Source organism: Scyliorhinus torazame, chromosome 17, assembly GCF_047496885.1.
Source record: "Scyliorhinus torazame isolate Kashiwa2021f chromosome 17, sScyTor2.1, whole genome shotgun sequence".
In the NCBI taxonomy this organism is placed as follows: Eukaryota; Metazoa; Chordata; class Chondrichthyes; order Carcharhiniformes; family Scyliorhinidae; genus Scyliorhinus; species Scyliorhinus torazame.
The window spans coordinates 8,427,158-8,454,228 of record NC_092723.1 but is presented as its reverse complement, the minus strand read 5'-3'; the positions used below and the strand labels follow the sequence as shown (position 1 = coordinate 8,454,228).

The 27,071-nt window shown below is 47.3% G+C and overlaps 1 protein-coding gene across 1 annotated transcript; it reads right to left on the bottom strand.

The window, feature by feature from the left end:
• Positions 1-6,662: 6,662 nt before the first annotated feature.
• Positions 6,663-26,968, bottom strand: med20 (mediator complex subunit 20). The gene is made up of 4 exons (XM_072479970.1): positions 26,791-26,968; positions 15,515-15,666; positions 11,063-11,316; positions 6,663-7,986 (listed from the first exon to the last, which is right to left on the bottom strand). The coding sequence occupies exons 1-4, from the start codon at positions 26,802-26,804 to the stop codon at positions 7,771-7,773; spliced, it is 636 nt and encodes a 211-aa protein (XP_072336071.1). The 5' UTR covers positions 26,805-26,968; the 3' UTR covers positions 6,663-7,770.
• Between the last annotated feature and the right edge of the window lie 103 nt (positions 26,969-27,071).

Below are 27,071 nucleotides of genomic sequence, written 5' to 3'. Positions count from 1 at the left end.
GAATGGCCTCCTTCTGCCCTGTAAATTCTATGAGGAGATCCCTGGCCAAATAATGAGGTCCAAGTAATGATGCCAACCTTTGATCACTGTTACCACGCAATTGAGATCAGTAGTTGCAAAACAACCTTGGCATTTGATTTTTCCAAGTCTGCATACTCAAACAATAGGCTGCACATTTACCAATTAAGCCACAGAAGGCAGAGTTTTGAGTGATAGTGGTCATAAACTCTACACAACAGTAAAGCTACTTTCTGTAGTGACTACAGTATAGTCAAGAGCTTTAAAGAGCTGTAAAGACTTTATGGCATTTAGAAAGAGCTTCAAAACATGCTTGACCCAGCAGGTGTAACAGGAAAATAAACGTGGGCAATGCAAATCTCGTCTGAAAAATATGACCCTTTGATGTGCGTTACTTGTAAAAATAAACATTTTCACATGTTCAGCCTTACTCTTAATAACTCCCCTCTATTGACATATCTGCTCGTCTGAGGTCATGAAAATGGGAAATCATGTCATGATTGACAATAATTTAAAGAAATTACCAGATTAAAGTGAAATAAATCAGGTTTTAAATATGGCGTTTGGGGGGGGCGACACGGTTGCGCAGTGGTTAGCACCGAGGGCACCGAGGACCCAGGTTCAAATCTCGGTCCAGGGTCACCGTCAGTGTGGAGTATGCACATTCTCCCCGTGTCAGCGTGGATCTCACTTTGCGAACCATAAAGATGCGCAGTGTGATTGGCCACGCTAAATTGCCCCTTAATTGTACAAAAATAATTGGGCACTCTAAATTTTTTTTTTTTAAATGTGTAGTATTTGAGAACCGAACTATGAATTATATTTGTGAGCTGACCATTGTGAGCTGAACATTGAAACCGCAATATTTAGCATATTGTTAAATCCCATCAGTCACCGATTTCTGGGTGATTCTCAAGAACCTGGCATAAGATTAAAGATACTTTTACAGCTGGTAACTCCACAGGCCATCGCCCCAGCTGCACAAGGCATATACTGCACAGAAAAAAAAGAGACTTAACTTGCTCCCACCTGACGGTAACGTGGTCTACTGGTTTCTATTGGTGGTTGTCAACATCATAAACAACAAAAATAGGCTGACATTGTTTTCATTCATTAGTTACCCACGCTATAGGAGCAACGTGTGTGAATGGCCTGCATTTTATGATTGCACACCAGATATTGCTAATAAATTAGAAGCAAAGTATTGTGGATGCTGGCAATCTCCCAATAAAAACAGATGATGCTAGAAAAACTCAGGTCTGGCAGCATCTTTGGAGAGCGAAACAGACTTAACGTTTCGAGTCCGTGTGACTCTTGTTTTTATTGCTAGTAACTTGGTTACTTGTGCTGAATCCTCGAGGTGAGGAACCACCAAGGTGTGAACTTCACTCTGTTTAGAAGGGGCGGGGAGTATAAAACCAGAGAAGTCTTGCTACCAACACACCACAAGTATTGGATATCATTTTTGTCTTATCATAGAATCAACAGTGCAGAAGGAGGCCATTCGGTCCATTGAGTCTGCACAGGCCCTTGGAAAGAGCACCCCACTTAAGCCCACGTCTCCACCCTATCCCCGTAACCCCACGCAATCTATTTTGGACACTAAGGGACAATTTAGCATGGCCAATCCACCTAACCTGCACATCTTTGGACTGTGGGAGGAAACCGGAGCACCTGGAGGAAACCCACGCAGACAGAGGGAGAACGTGCAGACTCCGCACAGACAGTGACCCAAGCCGGGAATCGAACCTGGGACCCTGGAGCTGTGAAGCAACTGTGCAAACCACGGTGCTGCCCATGTAAATATCTCTTCTTATTTAAGGAAATTCGGCAGGCCCACATTAAGTCTTACCAACTTTTACAGATGCACCATAGAAAGCATCTTATCTGGCTGCATCACAGCTTGGTATGGCAATTGCTCGGCCCAGGATAGCAAGAAACTTCAGAGAGTTGTGAACACAGCCCAGACCATCACACGAACCTGCCTCCCATCCATTGACTCCAACTACACCTCCCGCTGCCTGGGGAAAGCGGGCAACATAATCAAAGACCCCTCCCACCTGGCTTACTCACTCTTCCAACTTCTTCCATCGGGCAGGAGATACAGAAATCTGAGAACACGCACAGATTCAAAAACAGCTTCTTCCCCGCTGTTACCAGACTCCTATACGACCCTCTTATGGACTGACCTTATTAACGCTTCACCCTTGTATTCTTGATTCGATGCCAGTGCCTATGTAGTTACATTGTGTACCTTTTGTTGCCCTATTATGTATTTTCTTCTATTTCCTTTTCATTTCATGTACTTAAATAATCTGTTGAGCTGCTCGCAGAAAGATACTTTTCACTGTACCTCGGTACATGTGACAATAAACAAATCCAATCCAATCCAAGAAGGGATATACTTGCATTGGAAGCCGTTCAGAGGTGATTCACTAGGCTGATTCCTGGGATGAAAGTCTATTGAGGAAAGTTTTTTTAAACTTGCGAGTATCCAATTCTTTTTCCCCCCCCAATTAAGGGGCAATTTAGCCCCTTAATCCACCCACCCTGCACATCTTTTTGGGTTATGGGGGGGGGGGGGGAAAGAGACCCACGCACTCGGGGAGAACGTGCAAACTCCACACGGACAGTGACCCAGGGTGCTAACTGCAGTGCTTTTTAAAAAAAATTTAGCGTACCCAATTATTTTTTTTCCAATGAAGGGGCAAGTTTAGTGTGGCCAATCCACCTAATCTGCACATCTTTGGGTTGTGGGAGCGAAACCCATGCAGACACGGGGAGAATGTGCAAACTCCACACGGACAGTGACCCAGAGCGGAGATCGAACCTGGGACCTCGGCGCCGTGAGGCAACAGGGCTAACCCACTGCGCCACCGTGCTACAGGATCTTGCAGGCTTTAATGAGATCACATCTCAATTCTTCTAAACTCCAATGGGTGCGGGCCAAATTGCTCCACCTTTCTTTGGTATTAGGATGTTGCCGGGACTTGATGGTTTGAGTTATAAGGAGAGGCTGGATAGACTGGGACTTTTTTCCCTGGAGCGTAGGAGGCTTAGGGGTGAACTTATAGAGGTCTATAAAATAATGAGGGGCATAGATAAGGTAGATAGTCAACATCTTTTCCCAAAGGTAGGGGAGTCTAAAACTAGAGGGCATAGGTTTAAGGTGAGAGGGGAGAGATTCAGAAGGGCCCAGAGGGGCAATTTCTTCACTCAGAGGGTAGTGAGTGTCTGGAATGTGCTGCCAGAGGTAGTAGTAGAGGCGGGTACAATTGTGTCTTTTAAAAAGCATTTAGATAGTTACATGGGTAAGATGGGTATAGAGGGTTATGGGCCAAGTGCGGGCAACTGGGACTAGCTTAATGGTAAAAACTGGGCGGCATGGACTGGTTGGGCCGAAGGGCCTGTTTCCATGCTGTAAACTTCTATGATTCTATGATTCTATGATCACCCCAGATTTGAGTAGAGTGAACTTTCTCTGAACGGCTTCTAATGCAATTAGATATTTTTTCAATGAGTCAACCCAAACTGGACACAGTATTCCAGATATACATCTGCAGTAAAACATTCCTACTTTTATATTCCATTCCCCTTGCAATAAATGCCAACATTCCATTTACCCTCTGATCACCCGCTGTACATGTATACTACATTTTTGTGACTCAGGTACCAGGACTCCCAGATCCCTCTGTACTGAGATTTGCAATCTCTCTCATTTAAACAGTGTTTGGATTCTTCCTGCCAAGGTGTACACGTTCACATTTTTCCACATTACACTCTGAATGCCAATTTCTTTTTGCTCACTCAGTCAATACCCTTTGCAGACTCTCCACCTCCTGTTGATACCCCCCTTGCAGACTCTCCATCTCATAAGTTCATAGGATATAGGAGAAGAATTAGGCCATTCGGCCCATCGGGCCTGCTCCACCATTCTATCATTGTTGATATGTCCCTCATCTGCTACCTACAATGTTACAGACCTCTTGACAAACTTACTTTTCTTTTTTTTAATTTAGAGTACCCAATTCATTTTTTCCAATTAAGGGGCAATTTAGCGTGGCCAATCCACCTATCCTGCACATCTTTGGGTTGTGGGGGCGAAACCCACGCAAACATGGAGAGAATGTGCAAACTCCACACGGACAGTGACCCAGAGCCCGGATTTGAACCTGGGACCTCGGCGCCTTGAGGCAGCAGGGCTAACCCACTGCGCCACCGTGCTGCCCAAACTTACTTTTCTACCTATCTTGGTGTCATTGGCAAATAGCTCCCAGACATTTGTTCCCTTCATCCAAGACATTGATTTAGATTGAGTTTCCAGCAAGGTTCTCTGTCGCAATCTTTTTAAAAAATTCATTTACAGGATGTGGGCATCACTGGTTATGCCAGCATTTATTGCCAATCCCTAGTTGCCCTTCAGAAGGTGGTGGTGAGCTGCCTTCTTGAACCGCTGCCGTCCTTCGGGTGTAGGTACACCCACTATGCTGTTAGGAAGAGTTCCAGGGTGTTCCCCAGCGACAGTGATATATCTCCAAGTCAGGGTGGTGAGTGATTTGGAGGGGAACCAGGTGGTGGGGTTCCCAGGTATCTGCTGCTCTTGTCCTTCTAGATGGTAGTGGTCGTGGTTTTGGAAGGTGCTGCCTAAGGAATCTTGGTGAGTTACTGCAGTGCATCTTGTAGATGGTACACATGGCTGCCACTGTTGGTCGGTGGAGGGTTTGAATGTTGTGGAAGGGGGAGCAATCAAGCGGACTGCTTTGTCCTGGATGGTGTTGAGCTTCTTGAGTGTTGTTGGAGCTGCACTCATCCAGGCAAGTGGAGAGTATTCCATCACACTCCTGACTTGTGCCTTGTAGATGGTGGGCAGCCTTTGGGGAGTCAGGAGGTGAGTTACTCGCTGTAGGATTCCTGGCCTTTGACCTGCCCGCCACAGTATTAATAGGACTAGTCCAGTTCAGTTTCTGATCAATGGTAACCCCCCAGGGTGTTGATAGTGGGGGATTCAGCGATTGTAATGCCATTGAATGTCCGCTAGTTACAGTTTGCCAACCTGAAAAAGTTGAACTTATCCCTACTCTCTCCCTGCATTGGAGAACGTCATTGTGTTACAGAGGGGTGGAAATGCCTCTTCCTTATCCCAAGCATATAGGGCAAGATTCTTCCACCCTGCCCACTGTAAGGGCGGGGCACTGGACCGTGTAAAGATCCACTGGTGCAAATCTCTGGTCAGCGGGCAGACGCGGCTGAAGAAACCCGCCCGTAGAGTCAATATGGGAACCAGGAGTGAATGAAGTGAGGCATAAAAGGATAGCGAAACATCACGGACCGGTTTAAATTTCAGACATGAATGAACCTTTGAACGCAATGGTTTTCTCCGCATATTGTAAACAATTTGAACGTTTCCACCATTCTATTTTTGTATGAAACTTCCGACAGATTTGCAATTTTTCTTTATTTTCTGTAGACAGGTTGTTCAGCCTGTAGTATTTGTTCAGTTAAATAAATGCGACCATTACTGCTCAGCAGGCCATGCCAGAGACGATATCACTTCATAAATCCAATAATCCTGCTCCAGCCATCCTCTGCACAAAGAAAATCAGCAAGAATCTTCGGGTGAGACACACTGTAAATAAAACACTTTTCGAAAGGGCTTCAGAGAACCAACACCTCCCCAAGATTGACATAGTCACTTCAAGGTTTGGTCTTGTGGTTTATGACATTATCTCAACATTGGACAGTAATGGAGTGGTGTGTCCCGTCAATGAATTATCTTCTCCACAAACAGATTTTTAAAAAGCCCGTGGACTGCTGTACAGCAAGACAACATGCTACATAGCAGCCTGGGAGAGCTTTGAACATGGGAGTGAGGAGAGCTGTAATGGGTTTCGGAATTGAGTATAAAAACTGCCGCATGAATCACATTTCCTCACTGTCCCCACTGTGCCAGTATTATCCCCTAGGGAAGGTACTATCACTCAACAAGCAAAAAGCAAACCCATTGGATTCTTCAAATCGTTTTTAAAAACATTTTCCCTGGACTGCTTCAACAGTTGATACAAACGTAGAGGTTTTCAAATATTTAACAGCTAAAATTCAGAAACTCACACACAACACACACAGCACCAGCCGTTCCGCTGGTACCTCACATAAGGGACCATCCATGTGTAAATCTGCTGAGCAAACCTCAAGCCGGCTCTTTGGTCACATGGACCATTGCAGAAGGTCCTCTCCAGAAGGCCACATGCAAACTCTCCAGTGGGAGTCAAATCAACTGATCGAAAATGGGAATACTCGGGTGTATTTTGTTTTAGAATTTACCCCCCCCCCCCCCCCCCCCCCCCCCCCCCCGTGCAGCACTGGGGCTGAATGTGTCAGTGCTGTTGATTCAGTTTAGATTTTAAACACAGACCAAGCTTCGAGTGACTAATCCTGCCAGGCTCACTAAATGCACCTATTAAACCGTAACAAAGGACTTACAAAGACCAATGCAACCTTTCAGTTCTAATCTAAAGCAAAGCAATTTACTTTCATTGAGTTGGTTATCAGTGCAGTCGCACAGGAAGACATTAAAGGTTATTTTATCAAAACAGAAAATACAGGTAAACACTTGGGCAGGCATCATTTGTGGAGAGAGAGAGAAATTATAGTTTGATAATAATAATCTTTATTGTCACAAGTAGGCTTACATTAACACTGCAATTAAGTTACTGTGAAAAGCCCCTAGTCGCCACACTCCGGCGCCTGTTCGGGTACACAGACGGAGAATTCAGAATGTCCAATTCACCTAACAGCACGTCTTACGGGACTTGTGGGAGGAAACCGGAGCGCCCGGAGGAAACCCACACAGACACGGGGAGAACGTGCAGACTCCGCACAGTGACCCAGGCCGGGAATCGAACCTGGGAACCTGCCGCGGTGAAGCAACAGTGCTAACCACTGTGCTACCCTGCTGCTCATCTTTGATGATCTTTCACCAGAATGTTACTCTCTCCACAGCTGCTGCCTAACCTGCAGAGATGGTCCAGCATTTTCAGTAGTTCGGATTTCCGGCAATGCTTTTGTTTAAGGGTTATATTGCTGTCGGGAGCAAGAGACCTGTCCACTCTTTGCATCTTCCTCTGCTGCTTACGTCTTCCGTACTACACACCACCCACAACCAGACAGGCAGTCTGCATAAGCCAAGCACTCCCGCGACTTTGAAATCGGTCACTGGGTGTGCATTCGAATAGATCGATCTTCCCCCCCGTCTTTGCAAACAGCTGGCTTCCAATCCTTCACAGCGGTGCGGCTGAAATTGTGAAAGCTGTGGGTGCAAACTTGAGTGAGCAGACTTCATGCTCTGCCCATTTCCAATGTAGTGACCCTGGCGCAGAAAACGCTCCGGTTGTACAATGGAGTAAGCGCGAGCAGAGATGGGGAGAGGGTTGGGTGGGGAGCGATAAAGGGCAGGAAGATTTTACAGATCAGTTTAGAACAAGGACATCGAGATGTTGAGCAAACCAACTTTATCAGCAGAGCTGAAAAACAACAAACCACCTTTCTTTCTGCCACATACCACTCCTTTTAAACAGGAAGTATTGTGCAAGATTTCTGTAGCGGCTCGATTGATGTCAAGAACACTCCATATTGAAAATGTAATCTTACCGTGATTCAATCTAGTAAGAATGAGGTCCAGATTTTTAAAAAATAAAACATACAACGTATGAAGTCCACAAGCGGCTTGATGCAGCTTTTCTACATTAAAGCAGACTATCTAATTCCAGATACCGGAGCCTGTTGTTGCTTCCGAATTTTATTAAACAGTTCCATATACTGAATAACTGTGTCGGTCGGTGCATAAACCCCGTCGTGTTTTGTCGAGAATACAGAAGGAATCCCAGGGGTGTGGCTTCCCATGAAACTTTGCATGAATTCCATCATGAGGTTCCAACAGTCATTGGACACGATGCAAGGGCAGTATTCCACCTAGAATTAGGGAAACACATAATTTATTCTTTTACAAAGACCTTATTTAACTCAACTGCAAACCATATCTACAGTATGCATTCTTGACCTTGGTCAAAAGGAGTAGGATGTGCCAAGTCGAGAGCCCATGAACACATGCCGCATTGAAAGAGGGGCAAAGAGAATACATCATAATAGTAATCTTTATTGTCACAAGTAGGCTTACATTAATGCTGCGATGAAGTTACTGTGAAAATCCCCCAATCGCCACCCTCCGGCGCCTGTTCGGGTACACAGAGGGAGAATTCAGAATGTCCAAATAACCTAACCTGCACATCTTTCGGGACTTGTGGGAGGAAACCGGAGCACCCGGAGGGAACCCACTCAGACACGGGGAGAACGTGCAGACTCTGCACAGACAGTGACCCAAGCCGGGAATCGAACCCAGGACCCTTGCGCTGTGAAGCAACAGTGCTAACCACCATGCTAGCGTACCGCCAGTTGACAGTGATGTCAGCCTAGCTCCCTCGTCAAATGAATGGATCGGAAACCATTGAATTATATTTGTACACCACCCAGTCTCATTGTAGTTTCCTTGATAATGTTGTAAGTACCAGAAAAAAAGCATCAAATCAATTTTCGTAACACCCGCCCTCTCTTTCCCGAATTGGGATTTCTGCCCATAACATGGCATCTACGTGAGTGCATCATGATGCAGTTTCTCATTGCGTCTGCAATGCCAAAACCCAACTTTTAAAAAATTCAAAGCAAAATTTCACAATTCAAGTATCCTATATAGAACAGAATCAATCACATAGGAGATTTTTGGACCCTATAATCCTCACTCAAAATAAAAAAGTGAACTCCAAAATTAGAAACAACCTTCATAAAAGCCAAATATGGCTTCAATCGGTACACAGCCATTCTTGCAGAATGCCGGCAACTGTTTTCCCACTTCCCACTAGGAGCAATTCATCTTTTCTCGTCAACATGGGTCACACTTTCAGCCACGTGTATCACAGACAGATTACTGATACAGCGGTGCAGCACGGTGGCGCAGTGGTTAGTGCTGCTGCTTCACAGTGCCGAGGTCCCAGGTTCGATCCCGGCCCTGGGTCACTGTCCGTGTGGAGTTTGCACAGTCTCCCAGTGTTTGCGTGGGTTTCGCCCCCACAACCCAAAGATGTGCAGGGTAGGTGGATTGGCCACGCTAAATTGCCCCTTAATTGGAATAAATGAATTGGGTACTCTAAATTTTTGTAAAAAGATTACTGATACAGCTCCACGAAGAAAGAAAAAAAATTGCTTATTGTCAGAAGAAGGCTTCAATGAAGTTACTGTGAAAAGCCCCTAGTCGCCACATTCCGGCGCCTGTTCGGGGAGGCTGTTACGGCAATTGAACCGTGCTGCTGGCCTGCCTCGGTCTGCTTTCAAAGCCAGCGACTTAGCCCTGAGTTAAACAGCACTGAGAGTGCACCTGCCTTAGTCTCTCAGCAAGCCCATGCTTCGTGAAGCCAGTTGTAAGTAAAGTCCCAGATGGGCATCGGCTGCTTTCCCCTTATAAGTTCATAAGACATAGGAGCAGAATTAGGCCATTCGGCCCATCGAGTCTGCTCTGCCATTCTATCATGGCTGATATTTTCCTTATCTGCTACCTACAATGTTACAGACCAAGAGTTGGACTGCAAAGTCAGCCAGAGCATCTCGTCCCGAGAACACATGATCTAGGAGCAGGAGTAGGTAATTTACCCTCCCGAGCCTAAATACCCTCAATGTGTTCATGGCTGATCCCGTCCTGCCCGTTCTCCATAACCCTTCAACCCATTACCAATTAGAAATCTGTCTAATTCCTCTTTAAATTTACTCACTGTCCCAGCATTCACCACACTCAGGGGCAGCAAATTCCACAGATTCACAACCCTTTTGGGGGGGGGCGAGCTGACTGGTGGCGATTTAACCTGAGGATCATCACACCTCAGGCAAGGTCAAGGTTCAGAAGTCGGGACGTTCATGAACAGCCTCAGCCAGCACTGGGACTGAACCCCCGCTGCAGGCCTCGCTCTGCATCATGAACCAACTGTCCAGCCAAGTGAGCTAAGTTGTAAGCAATCGCTATTTACCGTAAGCATTTTACTTAATCCTTTCAAATTCTTCACTCAGATAACACATTTTATTGTTCACAAAGAAAACTCAATTACTTATTGCTGCACGAATCTGTTTTTTTAAACCCCTGAATTCAGGATGAAATACCATTTGAGGTCATCCAAAATGCTGCTGCCTACATCTTAATACATACCAAGTTCCATTTCCTGGTTACCTCTGTACCCGCTGATCTACAACGGCTCCCAGTCAGGTAAGGTTTTGATTTTAAAATACTGATCCTTGTTTTCAAATGCCTCCATGGCCTCACCCCTCTCTATCGATGTATCTCCTCCAGTGCCACAACACTCAGATATCAAGTCGGAGACCTGGCTATCGGACATGGCTAGCTTTCTCTGTTTGGAGAAAATCAAGTTCGCCTTGAGAGGGTCACTGTTAGGGTTCGCCCGGAGGTGGCAACCGTTCGTCGACTTCTTCGCGGAAAATTAATCGTCAGCAGAAGGAGGGGGGGGGGTTAGTTTAACATAGAGTAGGGGGTTAATAAAGGTGGGACTTGTAAGGGGGGGGAGGCGGCTTTTGCACTATGTTTATAGTTTCATGTACATTGTTTATTTTGTTGTTACAATACCAAAAACAGCGCAATAAAATGTTTATTAAAAAATATAATAATAATACATTTAGAGTACCCAATTCATATTTTCCAATTAAGGGGCAATTTAGCGTGGCCAATCCACCTCCCCTGCACATCTTTGGGTTGTGGGGGTGGGACCCACGCAGACACGGGGAGAATGTGCAAACTCCATACGGGCAGTGACCCAGAGCCGGGATCGAACCTGGGCCCTCGGCGGCGTGAGGCAGCAGTGCTAACCCTATGCGCCACCGTGCTGCCCCCAAAATAAAGATTTTGATAAATAACCCTGTGGAATCAATGCCAGAAAAACGAAGGGGCCCGAAATCAAGAATCCACAGCTGAAGCAAGACAATTTAGTGAACGTACCTCAACAGATATGCCACGTACACTGGGTCCCATTGTGACTGTCCCGACCTTTATTAGGAAGTCACTGTACTGGTAGCGAGATCCCCGGCTCTCGATCTTGCTGCTTTTTGCATTCTGGAAAAACCCCTTCAGTTTGATCATGAGAGTGTCAAAGTTTGTGTCTGCGACCAAGTAGGGGCCATTTTCAAATAAGGCAAAGCAGCTGAGTGGGAATTCCGTGTTGTGCATAACGTACATGAACTTTGCAGCCTGCCCTGATGGGAAGGAAGGATGGATATCATTAGAATTAATGAGCGCAAGGCCAACAAAGAGATTTGAGCCCTCGTTATACTCCCAACCCACAAGAGGTCACACTCAGTTCAGGCTGGGAGCTGCAGCTGTCCAACAAAGGTGCAGTAAATTAGTCACCCAACACACACACACACACACACCCACGCAGACACACAGGCACACACACACACGCACAGGCACACACGCACACACCCACCCACGCAGACACACAGGCACACACGCAGACACACAGGCACACACACCCACGCAGCACACACACACACACACACACACCCACGCAGACACACACACACACACGCAGACACACAGGCACACACGCACAGGCACACACGCACACAGACACACCCACCCACGCAGACACACAGGCACACACGCAGACACACACACACACACACAGACAGACAGACACACACAGACAGACAGACACACACACAGACAGACACTCGCACACACAGACACTCGCACACACAGACACTCGCACACACAGACACTCACACACACAGACACTCGCACAGGCACACACGCACAGGCACACACGCACAGGCACACACGCACACACAGACAGACACACACACACAGACACTCACACAGACAGACACTCACACAGACAGACAGACACACAGACAGACACTCACACAGACAGACATTCACACAGACAGACACACACACACACACATAGACACACACGCACAGACACACACGCACAGACACACACGCACAGACACACACGCACAGACACACACGCACACACACACACACACACAGACAGACACACACACACACAGACACACACACACACACGCACAGACACACACACACACAGATACACAGAATTTTGACTCAACAGCAGATTTATATCAGTTATTGATTGAGTCACTTCCTCTTTTGAAAGCGCTCACTCATTCAACCGACTTTAAATTCCGCAGGCACTGATCACCTGTTGGCATTTACCAGTAGCCATTCCTCACGTGAGCACCTAGACAGTAAGAGCTTCGACCATGGACATTATCAGACCCATTTTCACAATCCGCTCTACACACATACACGCTTCCCAGTAGAAGTCAAATGAAGAGCAAACGAGAATCGGAATTCCGGCTTATTTTCCCCTCCCTATCCCGGGTGCATCAAAAACCAAACGCAGATGTTCTGTCACCTCTGGCTGAGATTCACTTTCAGAAAACAAAAGTGCAAGAGAATCCTGTGCATGAAAACAGGGACAAAATTGTAAGGTGGGAGGACTTGTGAAATATATTCATTACATTTTTTAAAAAGATTCAACACGTTAAGTTGTCTTTAGAATGTTTTTACTTAAAGTACTCTGTTCAGTTCAGGGAACTGCACCCTCAGGAAGGATGTATTGGGGACAGCACGGTGGCGCAATGGTTAGCACTGCTGCCTCACGGTGGCGAGAACCCGGGTTCGATCCCGGCTCTGGGTCACTGTCCGTGTGGAGTTTGCACATTCTCCCCGTGTCTGCGTGGATCTCGCCCCTACAACCCAAAAGATGTGCAGGGTAGGTGGGTTGGTCGCTCTAAATTGCCCACTTAATTGGAAAAGTAAAGAATTGGGTACTCTAAATTTAAAAAAAGGAAGGATGTATTTGACTTGGAAGGGTGGGGAGGGGGGTGCAGTGCAGAGGGAAATGGAAATGTCTTTTGATACAGAGGGTGACATTGTGAGTGAATCACCTGAAGTCTTGCAGTCTAAGACGGAGACTGCATGTCTCAACATCAATGGAAATAACATTCAAAGACCAAGTTCTACTGCATTCCTGAAGCGTTGTGCCCAGGGCACTGGAAGCATGAAGCACAGATCCATGTTTCCACCAGCTCAGTCTTTCATGGTAGCATCGATCCGCTGAACTTATCGTAACAATCTTAGGGATACCAATGTGACGGTTGTGAACGCAAGAGGGTTTATTATTGAAGTCACCCAATGTACATCAATACCAGCAAACATTATACATAAAACGGCACATGCCCTTTGTAAGCAGCTGTGGTGAGATAGAACAGGGAGAAATGCACAAAACTGAAGTGAAAACGATCATTCCTTCCGAAGGAGGTCTTCTGTTCACCTCCTCCGAGTGACACACCAGAGTCTCCCCATGCACCATTCCAATTGTCGCAATTTTTGACTTTGAAAATGAGTGCTGAATGTTGATGCCAGCTTTCTAACTCATCTGACCATGTAAAAAGCAAATGAAAACATGCACAGACAAACACAACACACAAAGAAGATCCCTCAGTTAGATCATGCATCACAGCATCATCTACCTGCCTTGCTTCTATAAGCCATGGTACATTTGCCTAACAAAAATCTGTCAAACCCAAAGTTGATAATTTCAATTGGCCCCCTGAAGCATCAACAGCTTTTTTTTTTGGGGGGGGGGAGGGGGGGGGGGGGGGGGGGGGGGGGGGAAGAGCGTTGCAGAATTCCACGACTTGCGTGAAGAAATGTTTCCTGACCTCACCCCTGAATGACCCAGCTTTAATTTTTAGGCTATGCCCTTTAGTTCTGGACTCCGCCCCCCCTACCCCCTCCACTGAGAGAAAATAGTTTCTCTCTTTCTACTCATCAACGCCTACAATCATTTCACCCACTTCAAATAGATCATCCTTTAATCTTCTACACTCAAGTTTGTAAGTCTGGTCTACGTAATCTGTGTCCGTAATGGAACCCTTTTAGCTCCAGTATCACTGTGGTGAATCACAGAAGCAATTTACAGCACAATAATAATAATTTTATTGTCATAGGTAGGCTGATATTAACACTGCAATGAAGTTACCGTGAAAAGCCCCTAGTCGCCACATTCCACTGCCTGTTCGGGTACACAGAGGGAGAATTCAGAATGTCCAATTCGCCTAACAGCTCATCTTTCAGGACTTGTGGGAGGAAACCGGAGCACCCGGAGGAAACCCACGCAGACACGGGGAGAACGTGCAGACTCCGCACAGACAGTGACCCAAGAATCAAACCTGGGACCCTGGTGCTGTGAAGCAATAGTGCTAACCATTGTGCTACCATGCCGCACAAGTAGCCATCCAGCCAAATACTACTTTCCAGCCTAGTCTGTCACCTTGCAGGTTATAGCACTCCAGTACTGTCTGTCTGTCTTTCATCCGTCTTCTCCCCGAGTGTTGGCCACACTATGAGTAATCTTTCTCCACTGATTGGTATTCTCCGCTGTCCCCCCTGCCTGTCCCAGAGAGGCCAGTCGACGTTCTGATATTATCCGTCTGCGCTTTCGAGTCTTCCTTAAGCACGCTCTCCAGATGTTTCGCCTTGTGTCACCTCGGTGGGTCCATCTCGGGGCCGAAGCTGGCAGACACAGGGGCACCGGGGGCCTGCGGAGGACTGCAGCTCACGGCGCATGCATGCACGTGTGGCCGTTGCGACAGCAGTGGGGCGGGGGAGGTTGGTGCAGAAAAAGAGCGGTGGGAGGTGAGGGGGGGCTCAACAGTAATGTAGAAAACATGGGTGGCTGGGCAGGCAAGGGGGGGCTGCACGGGAGGGGGAAATGGCAGATAGAAATGAGATGACGGGGCGGAATGTGATGGAGGTGGCATTGGGACGGGGAGGATGTGGGGGGGGGACATGTTGGAGAGATGATACCTGAGTCATGATAGGAATGGAATAGGTACGGCATGAGGACAGGCATGGGAAAGATGCAACTGTGGAGGATGGGGGACTTAAAGGAGCATCGTTAAAGGGCAGCACGGTAGCAAGTGGTTAGCACAGTTGCTTCACAGCTCCAGGGTCCCAGGTTCGATTCCCGGCTTGGGTCACTGTCTGTGCGGAGTCTGCACGTTCTCCCTGTGTCTGCGTGGGTTTCCTCCGGGTGCTCCAGTTTCCTCCCACAGTCCAAAGATGTGCAGGTTAGGTGGATTGGCCATGCTAAATTGTCCCTTAGTGTCCAAAAAGGTTAGGAGGGGTTATTGGGTTGCGGGGATAGGGTGGAAGTGAGGGCTTAAGTGGGCCGGTGCAGACTCGATGGGCCGAATGGCCCCCTTCTGTACTGTATGTTCTTTGTTACAGTAAAGACACTAATTTCACTGCAGACGGTTTGCAGGTCTTTCTATATTTTAAGTTTGTGGAGGAACAATCACAAACTGTGATTCGACAGCCTTGGAGCCGAGGGCCTTCAGCCTTTGTGGTAGTTACCTGGGACTGTCACACTCTGTCCTGCGTGATAGGTTTCGCAGTCCACACAAAACGTCCCCTGCTTTACAGCACCCAATAGCTCCAGTTTTTTGGTGATCATTTCCACAGCTTGCTGGACACTCTTCCCTTCAACTGCTGGAATCTGGGAAACACTGCAAAAGAGAATGGACGGATTAGCAAAGCTCAGCCCACAGTCACGTGCAGCATTTGGTGGTGGGAGATGTTGTGTGGGGGGGGGGGGGGGGGAAGAGATGAATTTTGCATTTCCATTCTATTTCTCCCCTCCACTTCTGAAGATGACACTCTGGGTGCGATCCTCAGGCCACACTGCGCCGAAAAAGCATCTCGCCACAGTGCAGCGGGGCTCGGGCCAAACTGCGCCGAAAAAGCATCTCGCCGCGGTGCAGCGTGGCCGTTGAAAGACGGGAGACACCGGTCCTGGGATCCACACGGCTCGCCACGGCTCACAAGATTTAACGCAATCTCGCGAGACGTTGCGATGTGAATCCCACCCACAATGGGCGGGATCACCTTTTGGCAAATCTGCGTATCAGAGCGAGGCAGTAAGCTTCATTCTAATGTGCAGATTCCCGAGGTTACCGAGGCTTTGGGAATCAACTCCTTTACTTCGGGTACCTTGGGCATGCGCTGTTTGGTACTGGTCCCGAAGGCGCAATGGGGAAAGACCACTGTGTATGGTCTTACCAGCAAATGTACACCGAGGGGCGGGTAACAGTGTAAACTCCCCTCGGTCTGGGCCACCAACACTCCAATGGAGAAAAGAAACATGACAATGTAAATGTTTAAGAAGGAATTGTGAAGAGCGATGTGTAATGTTATCAAAATTGAATGGAAGAAAGTCAAGGGAATGTGTAACTCTGATGGAAATGTACAGTCAAGACAATTCAAAATGTTCTGTAATGTTTATGATAGATATTATGAATAAATTATATTTTTTGAGGAAAGAAAATTGGTCCCCACAGACGGGGACCGGACGGAACGGCACTCAGGGGGGTTTCCCAGGGGGTCGGAGGCCCCCAGCTGCATACCCTTTGGGCAGGTGGTGACCTGGCACTGCTGGTGCCCAGGTGGCTTTGTCAGCTGGCAGGGGCACTGCCAAGCTAGCATTTGTTGCGTGCGATCATTCCGGGGTTGCCCGGGGGGACATTAGAACATACAATGCAGAAGGAGGCCATTCGCACGTCTTTGGACTGTTGGAGGAAACCCACGCAGACACGGAGAGAACATGCAGACTCCGCAAAGACAGTGACCCAGCAGGGAATCGAACCTGGGACCCTGGCGCTGTGAAGCCACAGTGCTAGCCATGTGTGCTACCGTGCTGACCACTATACTGAGTGTTTAAATAGAGAATTCTCACAATTTCACAAACACTGACAAAAACAATCAAAGGGGATTGTTGGGGAGACATCCGCTGGGAGTTGGATTGGATTTGTTTATTGTCACGTGTACCGAGGTACAGTGAAAAGTATTTTTCTGCGAGCAGCTCAACAGATCATTAAGTACAGGGGAAGAAAAGGGAATAAAAGAAAATACATAATAGGGCAACACAAGGTATACAATGTAAAAGAGAGAGGTGAGTAATAATGTTAGTCTTAGAATTAAATTTTAAAAGATTAGAACGAGTATAAGTTAAGTAAAAAGTGGATCGGTTGGGGAGAGCTCGCAGAGTCGCCTCGCTCCGGTGCCATCTTCTGGAGGGGACGTCTCCTCCAAGGATGAGGGGAGAACAAATACGTAGGTGTTCACTTCCAGACGATTGCCTGTATATATCCAAACAGCAAGCCAGGTAGAGCCTAAACTCCCAATCGCAGCATCCCGCTTCTTCCTGAAATGTTTTCTGAACTAACCTCCCTGCAAGTCCACCCCAAAGTATCACTCACTCTTTGAGAAGAGTATTCTTGTAAAGAACACCAGCTGAGGAGATACACTGACCTGGAGCTGATTCTTAAAATATTAGCTGATTTGGTGATGCAATCAGTCTTGCTTTTCCTTGACAGAGGTAAAATGACAGTCTGCTTTTTCAAAAAAAACGCTTGCATCAACGATCAATTTGTGGTAACCAATTGTGCCTCTTGCTTCACTCTGGTTGCTAGGTCACCTCAGACATCATTAGGAATTCATTACATCATGTGGGACCAGAGTGACACATGGGGTAGGGTGGGCAGGCTCCTTCCCTGAAGGTTGGAGGGGGTGGGTGGGAGGGGGTTACTATTGCCAGTTCTGATGCTCTCTCTCTTGTAGAATTTCCAGTGCAGAAGGAGGCCATTCGGCCCATCGAGTCTGCACTGGCTCATGGAAAGAGCACCCTACATAAGCTCACGCCGCCACCCTATCCCAGTAACCCCATCTAACCTTTTTTTTGGACACTAAGGGCAATTTAGCGTGGCCAATCCACCTAACCTGCACACCTTTGGACTGTGGGAGGAAACCGGAGCACCCGGAGGAAACCCACGCAGAGACGACGAGACCATGCAAACTCAGTACAGACAGTGATCCAAGCCGGGAATCGAATCCGGCATTCTGGAGCTGAGAAGCAACAGTGCTAACCACTGTGCTACTGTACTCTGCTCTTTGACAGCTCTGGTGCTCTCTCTCCGTCTCTCCCAGTTCAGCACACTAATTCTATTTCACAACCTGTCATGGTGGAATTTGAATGCATGACCATTGAGTTTCCAGCCTAGAACCATAATAATTATTGTACCTCGGCACCATTTAGGAATTAGTCCTGATTCTTACAAGTGCAGTGGATAGCCATCTCACAAATTACTGACACTGGCCCTCTACAGCAGACCCTTAGGTGCCCTTCTCTGCCTCCACATTGCTCAAAAACCGTCACCGTCTCAAACTACGGGTCAGCATTTGAGAAGAAAAATCACCAGATTAGTTGGTTGTTGGTACAAAGCAGATCCGTTCGGAAGCAGGAAATGAGAACTGTCTGATCCAATCAGGTCAATTAGGGAGCAGGAATAGAATCTGACAGAACCAATCAGATCGGCTTGAGGGTGAACCTGTATCCTGTCCGAATCAGATTGTATTCTCCCTCTTCAAACACTGGAGGTTGAAAATTCTAAACTTAAGAAATAAGAGGAGGTTGTCATTTGGCCCTCGAGCCAGCTCCATTCAGTAAGATCATGGCTGATCTTCTACTTCTACCTTCTTGCACTATCCCCATAGCCCTCAATTCCCCTGGCGTCCAGAAATCTGTCCACCGACGTCTTGCTTATACTCAATGAACATAGAACATACAGTGCTGAAGGCCATTTGGCCCATCGAGACTGCCCTCACCCTTTCCCCGTAACCCAATAACCCCTCCTAACCTTTTTGGTCACTAAGGGCAATTTATCATGGCCAATCCACCTAACCTGCATGTCTTTGGACTGTGGGAGGAAACCGGAGCACCCAGAGGAAACCCACGCAGACACGGGGAGAACGTGCAGACTCCGCACAGACAGTGACCCAAGCGGGAATCAAACCTGGGACCCTGGTGCTGTGAAACCACAGTGCTAGCCACTTGTGCTACCGTGCTGCCCAAAGCGACAGCTCTCTACGGGATTCCAGAGAGCCACCATCCATCGAGTGAAGCAATGTTTCTTCATCTCAGCCCGTGGTATGGATGGTGACGCCTAATTCTAGATACCCCAGCCAGGGGAAATATCCATCCGGCATCTAGCCTGCCAAAATCCCTTCAGAATTTGATATGTTTTCTGAGATTACTTTTCATTACTCTCAGCTCTAGGGAACGTAAATCTAGTTTGCTCCATCTTTCCTCGTGGGACTATCCCCCTCGTCCCTGGATCTTTTATTGCACATCTTCCAAAACAAGTATATCCTTTCTTGGAAAAGACAGCCAAATCTATCCGTAGTAACCTGGATGTGGGTCTCATTCACTATGGTCCGGTACAACTGTACAACACTCCTGAACTCCAGGTGTTCTGTAATAATGAACGTAGCATTTGCTTTCCTAACTGCTTGCTGCCTCCACATGTTGACTTCCTGTGACTTGTGCACAAGGACACCTAGGTCGCTCTCAATACCAGCATCGCCCTGTCGCTCACCATTTAAAAAAAAAATTCAAATAAATAAATTTAGAGTACCCAATTTATTTTTCCCAATTTAGGGGCAATTTATCGTGGCCAATCCACCTACCCTGCGCATCTTTGGGTTGTGGGGGCGAAACCCACGCAGACACGGGGAGAATGTGCAAACTCCACACGGACAGTGACCCAGAGCCGGGATCGAACCTCGGACCTCGGCGCCGTGAGGCTGCAGGGCTAACCCACTGCACCACCATGCTGCCCACACTCACCATTTTAAAATAGATTCTGCTTTATGATTTTTCCTTGCAGAGTGGAGAACTTCACGTTTTCCCACATTATATTACACCTGCCTTTGCACTCGCTTCGTGTCTCTCCCCCTCACGATGCCGAGGTCCCAGATTCAATCCCGGCTCTGGGTCACTGCCCATGTGGAGTTTGCACATTCTCCCCGTGTCTGCGTGGGTTTCACCCCCACAACTCAAAGATGTGCAGGGCAGGTGGATTGGCCACGCCAAATTGCCCCTTAATTGGAAACAAAATGAATTGGGTATTCTAAATCAGTGTTCTTCAAACCTTTTTTCCGGTGACCCATTTTTACCAACCGGCCAACCTTCGCGACCCAACCCGGCCGACCTTCGCGACCCACCATTTTCTCTCACCTTGTTTGCTGCTGATAAAAATGGAGGAAATGGTTTTGGGTCCTTTTGGCCCTCGTACATGCTCCTCCAATATAACCTGCTGGATGAAGGTGAAGCCTTCCGGTGTCGGAAAGTATGGAGACTCCATCTGTCCAAAGTTCTGCATTTTTCCCGTAAAATTTTATTAAATAAAACCCCCCGAACTTGTAAAATAAAATAAAAAATAAAATTAATAAAATAAATGGGAAAAAAATTAAATGAATAAAATAAATGAATAAAATGAATTTTAAAAACCCAAACTTATAAAACAAAAAGTTGCGACCGTTTAACAAAATAGCGGCCGCACTGCGCATGCGCGCATGTGCAATGCGGCCAATTTTTTTTACGTGTTCGCGGCCATTTCAAAGGCTGCTTGCAGCCGGCGTTATTAAAAGCCGGCTGTTGCGCGGGGATTTGCGCGATCGGGAGCGCTGTGAAGGCGGCTCCGCGACCCTCCCGACACCCGCCCGCGACCCACCTCCTCTAAATTAAAAAAAATAAATTATCGTCCCCATTCTCCTGCCTTCTCATCGTAACCCCCTGGATGAGACCCACGCAGACACGGGGAGAATGTGCAAACTCCACACGGACAGTGACCCGGGGCCGAGATCGAAGGCACACCTACTGTGCTATCACCCGAGCGCTGTGAGGCAGCAGACTATGGGCCCAGATAGTATTCAGGCAATAGTACTGAAGATTCTACTCAAAAATCTGTCACACCCCTAGCCAAGTTGTTCCAGTGCAGCTACAACACTGGCATCTACGTTGCAATGTGGAAAATTACCCAGGTAAGTCCTCAACAGTACTATCAAACAGCACTTACTCAGCAATAACCTGCTCTGCTCACCAATGCTTAGTTTGGGTTTCACCAGCATCACTCAGCTCCCGAGCTCATTAAAGCCTTGGTCGAAACAGGGACAAAAGAGCTGAACTCCAGAGGTGAGGTGAGAGTGACTGCCCTTGACATCAAGGCAGCATTTGACTGAGTGTGGCATCAAGGAGCCCCAGCAAAACTGGAGTCAATGGGAATCAGGGGGGAAAACTCTCCGCTGGTTGGAGTCATACCCGGCACAAAGGAAAGATGGTTGTGGTTGTTGGAGGTCAGTCATCTCAGCTCCAGGACATTACTGCAGGAGTTCCTCAGTGTCCTCGGCCCAACCATCTTCAGCTGCTTCATCAGTGACCTTCCTTCCAGCATAAGGTCAGAGGTGGGGATGTTCACTGATGATTACACAATATTCAGCACCATTCACAACTCCTTAGACATTGAAGCAATCCATGTCCAAATGCAGCAAGACCTGGACAATATCCAGGCTTGGACTGACAAGTGGCAAGTTACATTCACACCGCACAAGCGCCAGGTAATGACCATCTCCAATGACAGAGGATCTAACCGTCGCCTCTCGACATTCAATGACATTACCATCACTGAAATCCCTAATATCAACATCCTGGGGGTTACCACTGATCAGAAACTGAACTGGTCTAGCCATGCAAAAACTGAGGCTACAAGAGCAGGTTAGAGGCTGGGAATCCTGCGCTGAGTAACTCACTTCCTGACTCCTCAAAGCCTGTCCACCACCTACAAGGCACATGTCAGGAGTGTGATGGAATACTCTCCACCTCCCTAGACGAGTGCAGCTCCAACAACACTCAAGAAGTTTGACACCATCCAGGACAAAGCAGCCCGCTTGATTGGCACCCCTTCCACAAAATTCCCTCCCTTCACCACCAACACACATTAGCAGCCGATCACCTATAAGATGCACTGCAGGAACTCACCAAATCTCCTTAGGCAGCACCTTCCCACGACAACCACCATCTAAAAGCACAAGGGCAGCAGATACCTGGGAAACCCACCAACAGGAGGTTCCTCTCCAAGTCACTTACCACCCTGACTTGGAAATATATCACCGCTCCTTCTCAGTCGCTGGGTCAAAATCCTGGAATTTCCTCCCTAATAGCCAGTAGGTGTGCCTTCCCCTATAGAAAGGATAGATTCTAGTGTTTTCCCCACTACTGATGTCAGACTAACTGGCTCCTTACTCTCTCTCTCCCTCCTTTCTTGAATAGCGGGGTTCAGTTTTCCACTTTCCAATTCATGGGGACCATTCCAGAAGCTCGGGAATTCCAGAAACAATTGCAAAAAGTGTGGATTTTTTTTGAACTGTCCGCGGTGAATTTATTCCCAAAGAAATCTACAGGAAACAAGAACCTACTGAAATTCAGGTTTTGGAATATCTTCTTTTCCCGAAAAGTAATTTACACCAGCTTGGCCGTTGCCTTCATTTGCTGGATACAGCTGTAGTCACTAAGAAGCCAGATATTCTGGGCAGCACGGTGGCGCAGTGGGTTAGCCCTGCTGCCTCGCGGCGCCGAGGTCCAAGATTCGATCCCGGCCCCAGGTCACTGTCCGTGTGGAGTTTGCACATTCTCCCCGTGTTTGCGTGGGTTTCACCCCCACAACCCAAAGATGTGCAGGGTAGGTGGATTGGCCACGCTAAATTGCCCCTTAATTGGAAAAAATGAATTGGGTACTCTAAATTTATATTAAAAAGAAGCCAGATATTCCCGGGACGGAATGCTTTAATTGAATATTCCAGTCCCTACACTCACAGAATAAAATCAGAAATAAACCGAGTATTGGGGTTAGAATGATGTAAAAGCAACCAGGCGGTGATGACCGTGTTTCGGTGTGTCCAGTATGAGGACCGATGCAGACTGGCAACAGGTTGCAGCGACCACTGCTGGTTCAATAATTTTGAAAGCTTTTGAGTTGTTGCGAGTTTTTTTCTTTGTTCCTTTGCACTGTCAGAACAGGAGATCGGTTTGTTACTTCGCAGTCACCATGACAAAGAGTCTGAACCACCGCAACGCTGGCATTCAGCAGAGGAAAGACAAAATAGTATGAGTGTGCAACTGCAACACTGAAAGCAGTCAGACCCAGAGCAGATCGTCAAAGTCATTTGGTGGTACGCTTCATCACCAGAACGTTCAAACAAATAGTGGGCGGCACGGTAGCACGTGGTTAGCACTGTTGCTTCACAACTCCAGGGTCCCAGCTTTGATACCCGGCTTGGGTCACTGTCTGTGCGGAGTCTGCACGTTCTCCCCGTGTCTGCGTGGGTTTCCTCCGGGTGCTCCTGTTTCCTCCCACAAGTCGAAAGATGTGCAGGTTAGGTGGATTGGACATTCTGAATTCTCCCTCAGTGTATCCAAACAGGCGCCGGAGTGTGCCGACTAGTGGATTTTCACAGTAACTTCATTGCAGTGTTAATGCAAGCCTAATTGTGACACTAAAGATTAAATTATTATTAAAGGTGCAGTTTGACTGTTGGCGAGAAGAGCCCTCCCCACATGCATAGAGTCTCGCCCCCTCTGCACACTGCCCTTGTGGTGGCTACAGTGGGGAAGGGACCGTATTTTTTTTGTGTGGGGGGGGGGGTTCAATCCGAACAGCTCTGTGACGCCGGACTCTGTGCGGCACCTTTTCCTGCCAGCGATGCACAGCGAGATGAACGTTGACTGCTGCTGTTGAGAGCAACCAGGTGAAAGATGCTCTTCGGTCTGCCCAAAGCCTGGTGTTCCAGTGCAAGGACTTGTCCACGACCGGCTGTTGCAGACTGACGCATTCCAACCTGCAGGAAGACATACTGAGGGACAGACTAAAACTGGGGCAGACACCGAAAGGTCCAATGGGAAATGGCCACTGTATAAGCCCTCCCATCATGTTACACCCAGAGACTGGAAAATGTATAAAACCCTCGGGCTGCATGTTTGACATGAAATGAATATTGGAAACATAACCTGTAATGGAAGGCGAGGGACCTCAGAGCAGCACATACTGTACAGAAAGTGACTGATCTGTTGCACTTTATGTAAAGTCAACTTTTATGTACCTTTACAAATTTTATGAATAAAGTATTTTTTGGAGAAAAAATCCAGGCCGACAGTTTACGGCAAGCATTAACATTTTTAGAATGCAAATGCATTGATTAATATTCCCAGCACAAGGGAATATGCGTCAATAGTACCATTTAGGCAGAGATTATAGTGAACTAATATCCCTCTGAAGCACCTTGGTATATTTTACAACAACTTATATCGATGTAGCACCTTTAATGTAATAAAACACACAAGAGTACTATCAAATAAACAATGTCACATAGAGAGTTTTTAGATCAGATGACTAAAAGTTTGGTCAAAGAGATGGGTGTCATACAGGAGGAAAGCGAGTAAAAGATGCAGAGACATAGGGAGGGTATTCCAGAGCTTAGGATCAAGACATGTGTGGCAAGGTGGCACAGTGGTTAGCACTGCTGCCTCACAGCTCCAGGGACCTGGGTCAATTCCAGCCTCAGGTCACTGTCTTTGTGAGTTTGGAATAAAATAATTCAAAAAAAAATTGAGTAACAGGGTGTCTATGTTACACTTGGTATGAGAAAGGGGAATCATCGCGAGGGGGGATAGCCAACAGCGCAAGTGTGAGAGCAAGAGATCATGCAATGAAATCGCCAGGACTGCGTCCATCCAGGGTTGACAACCCTACCTGGGGATCCACAACAGGGGCAAATGCAATACGTCAACCTGGTGAATAATGAATGTTGTGCTGGTCAGGCAGGTTTCTGAACTTAAACCTTTTGCACTTTGTAGTCAGGATTTACGATGAAAAGAACTGGCTCCAGTGATACAAAGCATCCCATTTCTGAAATATTCAACCTTTCTACGATTACTTTCGAGTTGAAAGGCTGACTTACGATATGCTCATTAATGCTGCGCAAAACACTATTTTTCTGCACAGCTTACCTCCAAACCCTGCCAGAAATCGTGCCCTTTGAGCAGTTTCTGCTATCAACTGCACTTTGTTGCACTGCCGGTTACACAAAATTAAAATGTTCGGTATACGTACAGTTAAAGTTATGATAAACCTGTGTCCTGCTCTGCACTCAGGGCAAATCTTTGCGTTTACTTTTCAAATCACTGTTGGGAACCCAGGGCCCAGGCAATTTCCATCCAGGAAAATCCCATGCCCCCAATGTATCGCTCACGTGATGTTGATTTGAAATGGAATGTCCTAACTGGTCAGCAGGCGAGCTTGTCATCCAATTCGGGGCACCGAGGATTACCAGGAGGCAGGAGCTGCCAGAAAGTGACAAAGGCAGACGACAGCCATGCTAGGGCCTGCCACTGCCTTGCCCAAGGGAACAGATAGCACCTCAAAAGGTCCAGCAGCCTACCTGCACAGGAAAGTGGCCATATGGCCAAATGGGGTAATATGCATAATCTGACGTAAAGTGCCCTCTCAAAAACATTTCTACCTTCTGTGAGAAAAACTTTCACTTCTCCCCATATTGAATCTACAGCTAACATTCCCGAGACGGTTGAGGTTTGTCGATTTCCACATTGGAATTTACCTTCTCATACCCTCGGGCCAGTTAAAAAGCTCATGGGCTTTTACAGGCCATTACCCCCCCCCCGCCCCATTAAAAACTGGAGTGCACCCTGGAGGTGTCAGGATCTTGTGTTGGCCTCTGTGGATGTGATTTATAAATCAACCCCCATAACCATTCCCATATGAAAATCCAGCACCTGGTCTTCAAACGTCCAAGACCTTTGTTCAAGGCTGTTTGCCCAAGACATCTGCTTTATGAGGCAGAGAGAGGAGGTCAACGTCTGCTGCTTTCCTGATGGACATTTGTGCCTCTAGTAATCCCTTGCCTCAACATCCTCTGAAGCACAGAACATTTACAGCACAGAAGACCATTCATGTCCGCGTCACTTTCCAGCACTTGGTCATTAGCTCTATAGGTTACAGCACTTAGTGTATTTCTTGAATGTGATGAGGGCTTCTGCCTTGGTCAGGGAGTGACCTCCAGAGCACCCACCAGCTTCTGATTGCAACCCCCGCCCGTCCAATACAACCCAGGGGCAAAAACAGTGACGTAAGTCTTCAATCTGCGACCCCAAAACACATTAATCTCAACAACACCTCCTCCTTCACTGTCCGTGTGGAGTTTGCACATTCTCCCCATGTCTGCGTGGGTCTCACCCCCACAACCCAAAGATGTGCAGGGTGGGTGGATTGGCCACGCTAAATTGCCCCTTAATTGGAAAATTTAAAGAAAGAAAGAAATAACACCTCCTCCTGACAGCACAGGGACCAATTGGTCAGAATCTGTCATCGGGGCAGCAGGGAATAATTTAAAAGAAAACAAATTAAATCTACCACATTATGCATTATCGTGGTATAGATGCAATATATCCTCAAACTGCAAATGAGAATTGAACATTTAAGAAATGCTAAGCTCCTCAATGCTGGCACGCAAGAACATTTTGTTGTGGTCAGTGAAAGACAAAATTATCATTTTAAATTGTTTTGGAGTTGGAGCCATAGGATGCTGAATGCACTTGAATTCAGATTTGGATACTGGGGACGGTGTTGGGGACAGAGGAGTTACTGCCAAGGCTCCATCTAGCCTGGGGTCTCACCCTTCTTTCTACATCTGGAATAAAGAGAGTTCATAAAGAAGGTGTCTCTCACCAAGTCACACCCATCTTCTTAATTCTGGCTCTTGCACTTCCTCCAACTCTGCAACCTTTCAGCACCCTCCTGCTGCAGAAGAGCAGGTCAAAATGCTTCCCTGTGCCCCTTTCAGCGCCAAGGCTGCTGTACCTGCCTCCTTCTCCTCTTCCCCAAGGCTGCCTGCACAAAGAAGGTTGCACGCTCTGAAAGAGGGATCTGCAAACTGGGTTGCAGCCAGCCTTCCACAACTGCTCCCCTACTGACCAGGAGGACCTCCTGGCTGCTCCTGGAGGGCAGGG